The sequence below is a fragment of the Maniola hyperantus genome, chromosome 2 (genome assembly GCF_902806685.2).
Source record: "Maniola hyperantus chromosome 2, iAphHyp1.2, whole genome shotgun sequence".
NCBI classification, from domain to species: domain Eukaryota; kingdom Metazoa; phylum Arthropoda; class Insecta; order Lepidoptera; family Nymphalidae; genus Maniola; species Maniola hyperantus.
The window spans coordinates 16,850,261-16,862,074 of record NC_048537.1 but is presented as its reverse complement, the minus strand read 5'-3'; the positions used below and the strand labels follow the sequence as shown (position 1 = coordinate 16,862,074).

Below are 11,814 nucleotides of genomic sequence, written 5' to 3'. Positions count from 1 at the left end.
TCTTCGAGTAATCCGGTAACATACATTAAAAAAAAACTGACGAATTGAGAACCTCCTCCTTTTTTTGAAGTCGGTTAAAAATCCACGTCCTTTGTTAGTTTTAAGTGTAATAGCCATTTTAAATTATCGATTTAACTAAAAAGAGTACGTCATTATGATGTGACGTCACATTTTAGTATTTCATAGAATATGCCTAGGACTGTCCCAAAAAATTTCAAACCCCTTGGCGACCCTAATTCCACTTGATTCTCGTGATAACAGCCTTCTTGTCATTGCGTTTGCGCATTGTAGCGTGCGCCCGCGTCTTTACTTTCATTTTCATAAATAAAGCCTTAAAACCTGTGTGACTTGAAAACTGGGACTTTATGTAATGACGTTTAATGTGTCGAGGTTGAAATAATAACTTTAAACAGTTTGTGCGTTTGTGTTAAGTGCTTAACTGACCTTTATATTGGTAAGGAGTTATTTTGTTTTATTAAATTTAGATTAGGTACTTACGTAATGTACCTACTTATTTTAAGAATGAAGTACACAAGTATTAAAGTAAATACGTAAGTGTAAGAACAAAATTGATAGTTTTAATAAGCTTAAGTGATTTTTTAAAGTGTTGATCCCTTCTCAGACCTGGGCGCGTTTGGAACCCTCGTAGCTTTAGTTTTAAGTTTGCGTAATAATTAATTATCACCACTATATTTTACAAATCCAACAACTGAAATTTGAATTTGAATTTTGAATTTTTGAAAATTATTGTAAGTTTAAATAGTTTTAAATGCGCAGTGGGTAATTAGTATAACTAATTACTTAGTAATTATATCTACTTACCTAAATTATTTTTGCATTGCAAATTTTGTGATATCATGTGGACTAAGATTTCACGTGATGGTAAGTGACACGGATCACGAGGCAGTCTAAGGTTGAACGAATTCATTTTATTTGCTCTGATAAGAAAAATATACCTTACCCATATAAAAAACTATTTAATTTTTGTGTCTGTGCGTTACCTATGCGTTCGGATCAAATGATTCATCCGATTGTGTTGAAACTTTGTACAGTTGTTTTCGGCACTTGCGTACAGGTTTCTGACATAGTAGCAATAAAACCAACAACGCAACGTACCTCTACACGATAGGTTAAAATGGCAATCGGGGAGGGAACGCCCCGCACACCCGCACAGCCCCCGCGCTAACCCCGTGCTTTCGATAACAATAGCTATGTGCATGCCAAACAGCCCGATCCATCCAGTAGTTTGAGCTGTGCGTTGATAGATCAGTCAGTCAGTCAGTCACCTTTTCCTTTTATATATTTAAGATAGGAAAATGCTTACCCAGAGACCACCATAGTTTCCTCATAATATTTCCTTTTAGAAGGCTCTTTCTGTCACGAGATTAAAATACCTAATCCTGTTTGCTTTCCATCTCCGTTCAACTGAGGCCCAAACCAGTAAGGCTTGCTGGTCTGCGGAACCATGGTATATCTAGGAACTATCCATACTAATATTATAAATGCGAAAGTGTGTCTGTCTGTCTAGTGTCTGTCCGTCTGTCTGTCTGTCTGTCTGCTAGCCTTTCACGGCTCATCCGTTCAATCGATTTTGCCGTTTGGTACAGCGATACCTTGTGGCTATTTTATAAAACTGAATATTGAATTATGTTTCTAAAAAGAATGACGTAAAAAAGTAATAGGTATAGGAATTTAAAAAGTAATATAAAAACTTTGTTAATTAAGCTTTTAAACAACTTGTTTGGAGTGTTTTCCAATTATTATCGAATCTAGGTACAATTTAACCAATATTCAACTAGATATGTCTATCAAAGTCCGATACAATTATGTAAATGTTGTTAATCGACGCATACAATAGCAGGCGCGGTTACGCGTGAAATGCGTAAAATACAAAAAATACTTATTCTAAGCAACTTTTTTTCGATGTAGTCAATGAATGATATAACTGTCAAACTGGTTACGTATCCTACTATGTAATTTACCCGCCTTCTCGAATATCAATGTTCATAAATATTTTTTACTGATTGGGGTTGTAGATTTAGAACTCTTAATAATAATAATACCCCTATTATAAATGAGAAAGTGTGTTTGTTTGTTTGTTTATTGGTTTGTTGGTTTGTCCTTCAATCACGTCGCAACGGAGCAACGGATCAACCTGATTTTACACGACATAGGGTACTTTTTATCCCGGAAAATCAAAGAGATTCCTCCGGGGTTTTTAAAAGCCTAAATCCACGCGTACGAAGTTGCGGGCATCAGCTAGTACTCAATATTAACCACTAGCTGATGCCCGCGACTTCGTCCGCGCGGATTTTTGATTTTCGAAATCCCCCGGGAACTCTTCTATATTCCGGGATAAAAAGTGGCCTATTTGTTAATTTAAGGTATAGTCTATCTACATTCCAAATAAATTATATCTGTCCCGGCTGTACTCACGTGTCCAGTCGGCGTCCAATCCCCCCCCCCCCCCATTGGGTTCGAAACTAGTCGGGCTAACGTCGACTAGACACGTGAGTACAGCCGGGACAGATATTATTTATAATGGAAATCACTTACGGTAGTTTAAACGCTAAAATACATTTCAAATTTCAGCCAAATCGGTCCAGTAGTTTGAGCTGTGCGTTGATCGATCAGTCAGTCAGTCAGTCGCCTTTTCCTTTTATATATCTAGAAGAAGAAGATTGGTAAATGATGATGCAGTGTAAGAGGGAAGCGGTCTAATACCATAAATTCAGCCAATCAAAATGATTACGATTGTAATAATATTGATGCATTTCTTCCGCAATCGACCAGCTGGTTCTTCTGCTAAGCTCTCAGTGGTAATCAAATATGAACGTGGGGGAAATTGCAGATGTTCTAAGTGTGTCTGAGATGTGTAGAGAGCAGTGCACAAGCTGTGTACATTGTGTACAGGCTCAGTGCGTCACCGCAGATAATGTGTCGAACACGATTCCCTCATTATCGCTGTCAAGAAAATCTGTATCAACTTCTACGTCATCCATACTATCCATACTAATATTATAAATGCGTCTGTCTGTTTGTCTGTCTGTCCGTCTGTCTGCTAGCCTTTCACGGCCCATCCGTTCAACCAATTTTGACGAAATTTGGTGTAGCGAGCTTGCATCCCAGGGAAGGACATAGGCTACTTTTTAGCCAGAAAAATCAAAGAGATCCCACGGGGTTTTTAAAAACCTAAATCCACGCAGACGAAGTCGCGGGCATCACCTAGTTTAGCATATGAATGCATAGAATATAGCTAATGTTGCTAATTTAGAGCCTCAATAGCTCAACCGGTAAAGGAGTGGACTGAAAACCGAAAGGTCGACGGTTCAAACCTCGCCCGTTGCACTATTGTCGTACCTACTCCTAGCACAAGCTTGACGCTTAGTTGGAGAGGTAAAGGGATTATTAGTCATTTAACATGGCTAATATTCTTTAAAAAAAAAAAAAAAAAAAATGGTAGAGGATTGAGTATGCTGCGTACTACTGGCCGCTACAGCCTACGCCTGGAGGTGAGCCCTAGGGCTCGCAGAAATAATTGCGGGGGGGGTATCGTCATTCTAAGAGCGCCTCCTGTGAGGCTCGGATCATGGCTTAGGATGACGTTGGGATGGATGGGTTGGTTAGTCCATACACCCCCGAGGCCGTGGCGTGAGTCCACGTCCGGGCGATGTTAGAAATAGGGGGTGTAGTGTGTAACCTTAAGGTGACGCAGTACGCTCGACCAAAATAATTAATGGCGCACGTGGGTAACCTGTTTGCTTATCACCTGATATTGTATAAGAAAGGTGAGAGGCACGATGATTTTCACCGAAAAGGGTTTAGGAAAAGTGTTTTTGTATGTTTTATTTTAGCGTTTAAACTACCGTGAGTGATTTCCATTCTAAATGATATCTGCACGTGCCGCGGTTTTGACTGCCGCGAGTCAAAATCGCGGCACGTGCGCGAACGGACTCCCTTGAAAAAGGACCCCGTATGGGTTCGAAACTAGTCGGGCTAACGTCGACTAAACACGTGAGTACAGCCGTGGACAGATATTATTTAAATGTATGTTTCCATATTTCAATTTAAAAAATAAATAGGTAAACTATGTCTAATGTTAAATTGTTTAAAAATGTTCACACTTCTAATCTTACTTATTTTTGTTAGACCAAAGTTGTCATAAAGGAGATGGATAAAAATTGTATGGACGCGTGCCGCAGAATGCACAGAGATGATAATATATATGCCATTTAATAGTAAAAATCTTCTATTTAAAGGAAAAAAAGGCGCATGTTGTTTTGCAGTCGTGACATTAAGTTTGTGATAGGCATGGTTCAGCCTAGGGCGAATTTCGTCCATCTCGTTTTTGTGTTAAAAATTAAAATAGTAATAAGTATTTCGAGGCTCGTAACTTTCAAAGCAATATTTTTCAATGTTTTATATAAATCAATATCAAATAATAATATAGTAATTACCCTCCTACATTTGTATGAAGAAAGCGCCGAACTGCGCCCCCTTAAATATTAAAGCCACTGATCAGTAACCATGCGTCAATTAAGTTTCGTAACTCTGGGCCGGATTCGGAGAGATCAAATTGATTGCCGCTAGGTAGTTGATGTCAATAAATTGCACGGTGTGGTTACATTTGATTGATTGGTTCCGTTCGTAGGTATGGGTTATGCAAACAATAGTTAACACCAATCAACTCTCAATCAACGAAAGTAAAACGGGTTTGAAAGTGAACACGCACTATAGATTTAATTACAGAATTCAAAATATTAATGTGAGTTTTGATATGAGAGCACTGTATGAATATATCCGGAGTCGGTAGATAGATCTTATTCCTAATTAATCTAAATATATAAAAGGAAAAGGTGACTGACTAACTAATATTCAACGCACAGCTCAAACTACTGGACTGATCGGGATGAAAATATTACAAAGCGTGCCTGTCTGTCCGTCTGTCACCTTTTCAAGGCCTATTCGAGTTAGCCTATATCCCGGGGAAGGACCTAGGCTACTTATATCCCGGAAAATTAAAGAGTTCCCACGGGATTTTTAAAAAACCTAAATCCACGCGGGCATCTTAAACAAATAGTTATTATTGTAGCACATAGCGTGGGATAAGGAAGGTGTCTAGACCTAAAATAAATAGATATTAATTTAAAAGTCTAATGTTTATTTTTTTGTAACAAAATCGCTGAATTGATGTTCGGTAGTGTTTTGATTTTGACGCCGTGCTTGGAGACTGTCTTCACGCGGAAGCTAGGCAGGTTGATCAACAGCCTCTGCTGCATCTCGCGAACATACATCAACATCACTTTGTGCGCTTCTGGCTCCGTTAGTTCTAAAGAGATAGGTAGTAAATATCGTTCAGAAGTCTAATGTTTATTTTTTTGTGATAACATCGCCGAGTTGATGTTCGGTAGTGTTTTGACGCCATGGTTGGAGACTGTCTTCACGCGGAAGCTAGGCAGGTTGATCAACAGCCTCTGTTGCATCTCGCGAACACATATCAACATCACTTCGTGCGCTTCTGGCTGCGTTAGTTCTAAAGAGATAGGTAGGTACTTTTTTTTTCATTGATTACGTAAATTTCAATAATACATTTTAAAATAAACAGTTCGCCATCCTCTAGAAACTGTTAAAGATTATGTGAGGATAGCGAGTTCGCGTTATACAAATTTAAAAAAATATAGGTAAAAAACTAAATATCGTTCAGAAGTCTAATGTTTATTTTTTTGTGATAACATCGCCGAGTTAATGTCCGGTAGTGTTCTGACGCCGTGCTTGGAGACTGTCTTCACGCGGAAGTTAGGCAGGTTGATCAACAGCCTCTGTTGCATCTCGCGAACACACATCAACATCACTTCGTGCGCTTCTGGCTGCGTTAGTTCTAAAGAGATAGGTAGGTACTTTTTTTTTTCATTGATTACGTAAATTTCAATAATACATTTTAAAATAAACAGTTCGCCATCCTCTAGAAACTGTTAAAGTTTATGTGAGGATGGCGAGTTCGCGTTATACAAATTTAATAAAATATAGGTAAAAAACTCAATATCGTTCAGAAGTCTAATGTTTATTTTTTTGTGATAACATCGCCGAGTTAATGTCCGGTAGTGTTCTGACGCCGTGCTTGGAGACTGTCTTCACGCGGAAGTTAGGCAGGTTGATCAACAGCCTCTGTTGCATCTCGCGAACACACATCAACATCACTTTGTGCGCTTCCAGCTCCGTTAGATCTGCAGAGATGTTTAAAAGTGTAAGCTACGTTGCCTTTGCTCAGTATTTAATTTAAAAAAAAGATGATTGCTTTGGAATTAAATTATGTAAAGTAAAAGAAGGAAGACAGAATTTATTAGTGGCTGATCAAAATGCTAGAATCCAGAGAAGTAATATGGATTATTAAAAAAAAAAATCGGAAAAGGTGCTGTTGAAGAACCTTTTTGGAATGTTGGTGGGAGAAGGCAGAAAAAAAGATGGCGGGAGACGATGGACACCGTAAAAAGGGTTGAGTGAAAAAGTTGTACTGTAGGCAATGGAAAGTTAGCATCTGTTCTTCTTCTTTTTCTTAGAGGTTCTTGGATGTAATTCTCCTTCAGTGTGATAGTCTGGTGGTTAGGACGTCTGCTTCCTGATCGTAGGTCGGGGGTTCGATCCTTGGCACGCACTATTCGTAGCTATGTGCTTTTTAAGTAATTAAATATCAGTTGATTCAACAGTGAAGGAAAACATCGTGAGGAAACCTGCATGCCTGTGAGTTCTCCATAATATTCTCAAAGGTGTGTGAAGTCTGCCAATCCGCACTTAGCCAGCGTGGTGGACTATGGCCAATATAGCAGAATGACGTAGACATCCGCTAAGAAAGGATTTTTGAAAATTCAACCCCTAAGGGGGTAAAATAGGGGTTTGAAACTTGTGTAGTACACGCGGACGAAGTCGCGGGCATAAGCTACACCATGTTCCCACTTTTCGACTGTCGGACCGGATTTTAATCGAACGTTCCAGTGGCAAAACATTTTTACAAAAAATCAGTTTCAGACAAGTGTGAATAGCTTCATATAAAAAGTTCTACACTGGAACATCCGATTAAAATCCGGGCCCAACAACGGACAAGTGGGAACGGCGGGGTGTTTACGTATCTCGCGACAGGCTTGCGACAGGCGTAAATCTCGCGATCACTGCTGTCAAACGTCACCCGTTACAGCGGCTAGAAAGAGACAGCAATAGCCACAAAGCAAAATAAGAGGAAGAAGAAGAGAGACAGCAAATGAACTGTCGCGTTACTGTCGCTACTGCAACTTTTACGTGATCACCCCGCGGGTTGTAAGAGGAAAATGCTTGCCTAGATTATAATACCGGTCCATAATGCTCAAAGCGAGCATGCCGCCCAGTCCGTGTGCCGCGAACCGTATCTTGTGGCAGCTGGCGAGCCAGTCCATCGTGTACAGCTGCGGGCCTGACTGCTCGTCGTAGCCCGCTACCAACAGATTCAGGTAGTAAGGGTTCTAGAAAAAAAGGTTTCAGCATGAAGTACTCACCAAAAAAAATATCATCATCTCAACCAAGAAAATCGAAGAGTTCCCTCGGGTTGTTTTTTTTTTGAAAGTAAGGCCAAATAAGCCTCCAAAAAGCTTGGGGTGCTCTATAAAGCGCAAGTCCGCCCACATAATATGGAGTAAGTACTGCTCCCATAATAATGCTCTCCGTAACGAGGAAATCCGTAGAAGAACCAGAGTGACCGACATAGCCCAACGAATTAGCCAGCTGAAGTGGCAGTGGGCAGGCCACGTCTGCCGCAGAACCGATGGCCGATGGGGCAGACGTGTTCTGGAGTGGAGACCCCGTATCAGCAAGCGCAGTGTGGGACGACCTCCAACCCGCTGGACTGACGACCTTAAGAAGATAGCGGGAAGTGGGTGGATGAGGAAGGCGGAGGATCGTGTGTGGTGGCGTGCTCTTGGGAAGGCCTATGTCCAGCAGTGGACGCAAATAGGCGGATTGATTGATTGATTGACTGCTCTCATCTCACCTTTGGGCCGGAGCACCCCAGTACCAACTCCTTCCATTTGATCGGATCCAAAGGCAGCCCGCCTTTGGATCTGATCAAATGGAAGGAGTTGGTTCGATTTGTGGACGATCCCAAACTAACCGGCTCGTTGGAAAGCCTGGAGCACCGCAGAGACGTTAGCTCTCTATGCGTGTTCGCCTTTACAATGGGGAGTGCTCTGAAGAGCTTTTTGACCTCATTTTTCTACCACCGCACCGCGCGCCACCGTAAGGAATTTCACCCTCACCACCTGGGTGTCTGGTGCACTTCGACCGTCCGCTGCGACAGATCCTTATTTCCACGCACATGCAAACTGTGGAACCAACTCCCATCGGCGGTGTTCCCACTAGATTACAACATGGGGCTATTGAAGGGGCGGACCAACAAATTCTTAAAAGGTCGGCAACGCATCGGCGGTTCCTCTGGTGCTGCAAATGTTCATAGGCGGTGGTAATCGCTTTTTTTTTCCTTATTGTTGAGTGCCAATAAGCTACTCAATTATATTACGATCTAGCCTAATGTATGACCAATATGTAATTTTATTTTAACCTAAACTTATAAATTATCTTATATACTAAGAAATTGTCCACTGACGCACTTAGTCTTTCTTGATTTGAGATATGACACTTTGTTCACGTGTTCTTTCAGCACTTACACTATGTACACTATCACTAATCACTATACACTAACTCAAAAGGTTTGGTCCTTTTTAGTCTTCTCACTGTCTCCGTTACGTCAAGTCAGTAATCACTTAACATTAAAAAAAGAGCTTGGGGATATATTCCTTACCTCTATACAGAGTCTAGCTATATTTTAAACCTTACCGCTGTACAGAGCATATCAGACAAGTTCTTCCTGATGAAGTGCGCCACAGCGGGCGTCTCCAGTTGGTAGTTGTTCCTGAGCTTGTACAAACCCAGGTTGCTGGTGATAAACTGTTCAAATTGGTTCATGTCTCCCACATCGCCGTTAAGTCCTAGCACCATGTTGTCGGACATCTTGTACAGTTTGTCCATATCTGTTGGCGAAAATGTCACCGTATAAAACTAGAGACAAAAAACCGGCCAAGTGCGTGGCGGGCCACGCGCAGTGTAAGATTCCGTAGTCACAATTCAATCATAAATACAATAGATACAATAGAACTATAATAATAGATACATTAATATGCAACTCATAATATCTACGTAATAATTATTAACCTTGAAAAACAGATATACCTACCTAACTCCTTAATCTGTGAACCCTACTTATAGTTTTCCTTTAAAATCCATATCCATACTAATATTATAAATGCGAAAGTGTGTCTGTCTGTCCATCTGTCTGTCTGTCTGTCTGTCTGTCTGCTAGCCTTTCACGGCCCTTCCGTTCAACTAATTATGACAAAATTTGGTACAGCGATAGCTTGCATCCCGGGGAAGGACATAGGCTAATTTTTATCCCGAAAAATCAAAGAGATCCCACGGGATTTTAAAAACCTAAATCCACGCGGGCGAAGTCGCGGGCATCACCTAGTTGATTATATATAGGTACTATTATGGCTGGGGGGACACTTGACTCTAATAAAAATTAGCACTTTACAACATCTTATTTTACAAACGGATCTAGATGCGGCGCAGTATGCTTTGGTTCGACATCCGAGCATGCTGATGCCGCACCGCCGCTGCACCGAGTACCGACTAATCAGAGAGCCCTAGACAAGGCTAGACAAATAGCTCTATCTAACTTGTCGAGTAAAAAAATCAGTAGTGTCAACATTTACATACAATCTGCAAACAGTGCAATGGGAGCGAGGCAATCCCGCAAGGTCACGGCGCGACATTGATCTTATCACCGCCATTCCAATTGCAGGATAACTATTTCTTATCAGTTAGGTGAAAAGATAATTTGATGCTGATTGATTTGGCCTCCCCTATAGTATAATACTCTCGCCTTTTGCAAACAAATAACCTGGAACCTGAATTTGGCGCCGAAACGTGCCTCTTCTATATTAAGTATGCTCTCGCATTTAGCACACAAATAACCCGGAACCTGAATTTGGCGCTGAAACGTGCCTCTCATATATTAAGTATGCTCTCGCAATTAGCACGCGAATAACCTGGAACCTGAATTTGGGGCTGAAACGTGCCTCTCCTATATTAAGTATGCTCTCGCATTTAGCACACAAATAACCCGGAACCTGAATTTGGCGCTGAAACGTGCCTCTCATATATTAAGTATGCTCTCGCATTTAGCACACAAATAACCTGAAACCTGAATTTGGCGCTGAAACGTGCCTCTCCAATATTAAGTATGCTCTCGCATTTAGTCCATCCGTCCAGTAGTTTGAGCTGTGCGTTGATAGATAAGTGAGTCACCTTTTCGTTTTATATATTTAGAAGATACAGATTATGATAATCACTATACCTAGTCTATAGTTAGCGACCGGAAAGTGTTAATTGTTTATTAATGCTAATGTTGGTACCCCTATGCATCTATTTTTTACTTTTTTACGCTTTCATTTAGCATCAAAATAGCGTATCAACTATTTTTATTTCACCTACCCCTATGTAAACAAAGTTTTGTATTTTATTCTTCTTCTATTGACTGACTGATCTATCAACGCACAGGTCAAACTACTGGACGGATCGGGACGTAGACATCCACTAAAGAAAGGATTTTTTAATATTTAACCCCTGGGGGTAAAATAGGGGTTTTAAATTTGTGTATCGTGTCTTGTGTCCACGCGGATGAAGTCGCGGGCATAAGCTAGTCAAATCATATGGGTAGAAATTATTATTAAATCACTACCCCTATTATAAATAGGTATAGGGGCGCGAGGGGCGCAACGGATCGACGTGATTTTTTGCGTGGATATAGTTAAAGACCTGGAGAGTGACATAGGCTACTGTTACGCCACACACTTGAGCCAACCCGAGCCAATCCGAGCCAACCCGAGCCAACCTATGTGAGGCCGGCTAATCACTGCCCAGCCGGTCTATCACAGCCAATGACAGCCACTTACCGCCACTGACAGCGAATCACCGCCAACCGCAGCCTAACAGCGAATCACAGCCCACCTACCGGACGCCTTCGGTAGGGATACAGCTTTAAAAAGCCATGAGAGCTCATTTCGAGAGATATTATTGTACGTAACATGGTGTCAGCAAAAACTATGCCAGTTTGTGTTCTAAATATTAGTTAATCGGTAAATTCAGTGTAAGTAGAAATTGTGACAAGTAAATCAATGCAAATTAATAGTGATATAAATAAACAGTAATAAATACATCAGTGTAAGCAAAAACTAATGTGTTGTAAATAGTATTAAATATAAATCAGTGATTATTATTGCGATGAATGATTAATAAATAAATTGGAGCGATTATACTGCTTGCTGGTTTTTATTTAACCCACTGCTTCACTACTTTTATCCTGGAAAATCAAAGAGTTTCCACGGGATTTTTAAAAACCTAAATCTACAATGAACCAAAAGCTTAATTTGCTATAATCCGCCGAAACAGGTCGAATCTGTATGATGCTACATGCAGCATGCGAAATGCACCGCCCGCCCTCCCACTGCTAACCATGCAGGAAGAAGCAGCCACCAGGCAAGCAATACGCACCACCACCACGCAGCACCACACAAATCCCAAAACACACTCGACTTCATCCTCAGGAGCTCCTCAGGAGCATCCTCAGAAGATGTAGACCTTGTTTTAGTGTGACCTGACATGATAAGGTCTCCTGAGGATGCTCCGGTGTCGGGGCGAAACGTGCGTCGAGTGTGTTTTGGGATTTGTGTGGTG

At 41.0% G+C, this 11,814-nt stretch overlaps 2 protein-coding genes across 4 annotated transcripts in view; one reads left to right on the top strand and one right to left on the bottom strand.

Annotated features, from left to right (window-relative positions):
• The first annotated feature begins 289 nt into the window (after positions 1-289).
• M7BP (Myosin-7a binding protein) overlaps positions 290-11,814 on the top strand; it is a 148,291-nt gene continuing 136,766 nt past the window's right edge. For all 3 annotated transcript variants that reach the window (XR_011238144.1, XM_069506887.1, XM_069506917.1), the window contains exon 1: positions 290-454. The gene's annotated coding sequence lies outside the window, so the exon portion shown is untranslated. The remainder of the gene's footprint in view (positions 455-11,814) is intronic.
• LOC138404282 (proteasome subunit beta type-2-like) overlaps positions 5,326-11,814 on the bottom strand; it is a 22,125-nt gene continuing 15,636 nt past the window's right edge. Inside the window, exons 2-4 of the mRNA XM_069507946.1 lie at positions 8,857-9,050; positions 7,328-7,490; positions 5,326-5,878 (exon numbers count right to left, since the gene is read on the bottom strand). Of these exons, the coding sequence (XP_069364047.1) occupies positions 5,709-5,878; positions 7,328-7,490; positions 8,857-9,050 (527 nt within the window). The 3' untranslated portion in view covers positions 5,326-5,708. The remainder of the gene's footprint in view (positions 5,879-7,327; positions 7,491-8,856; positions 9,051-11,814) is intronic.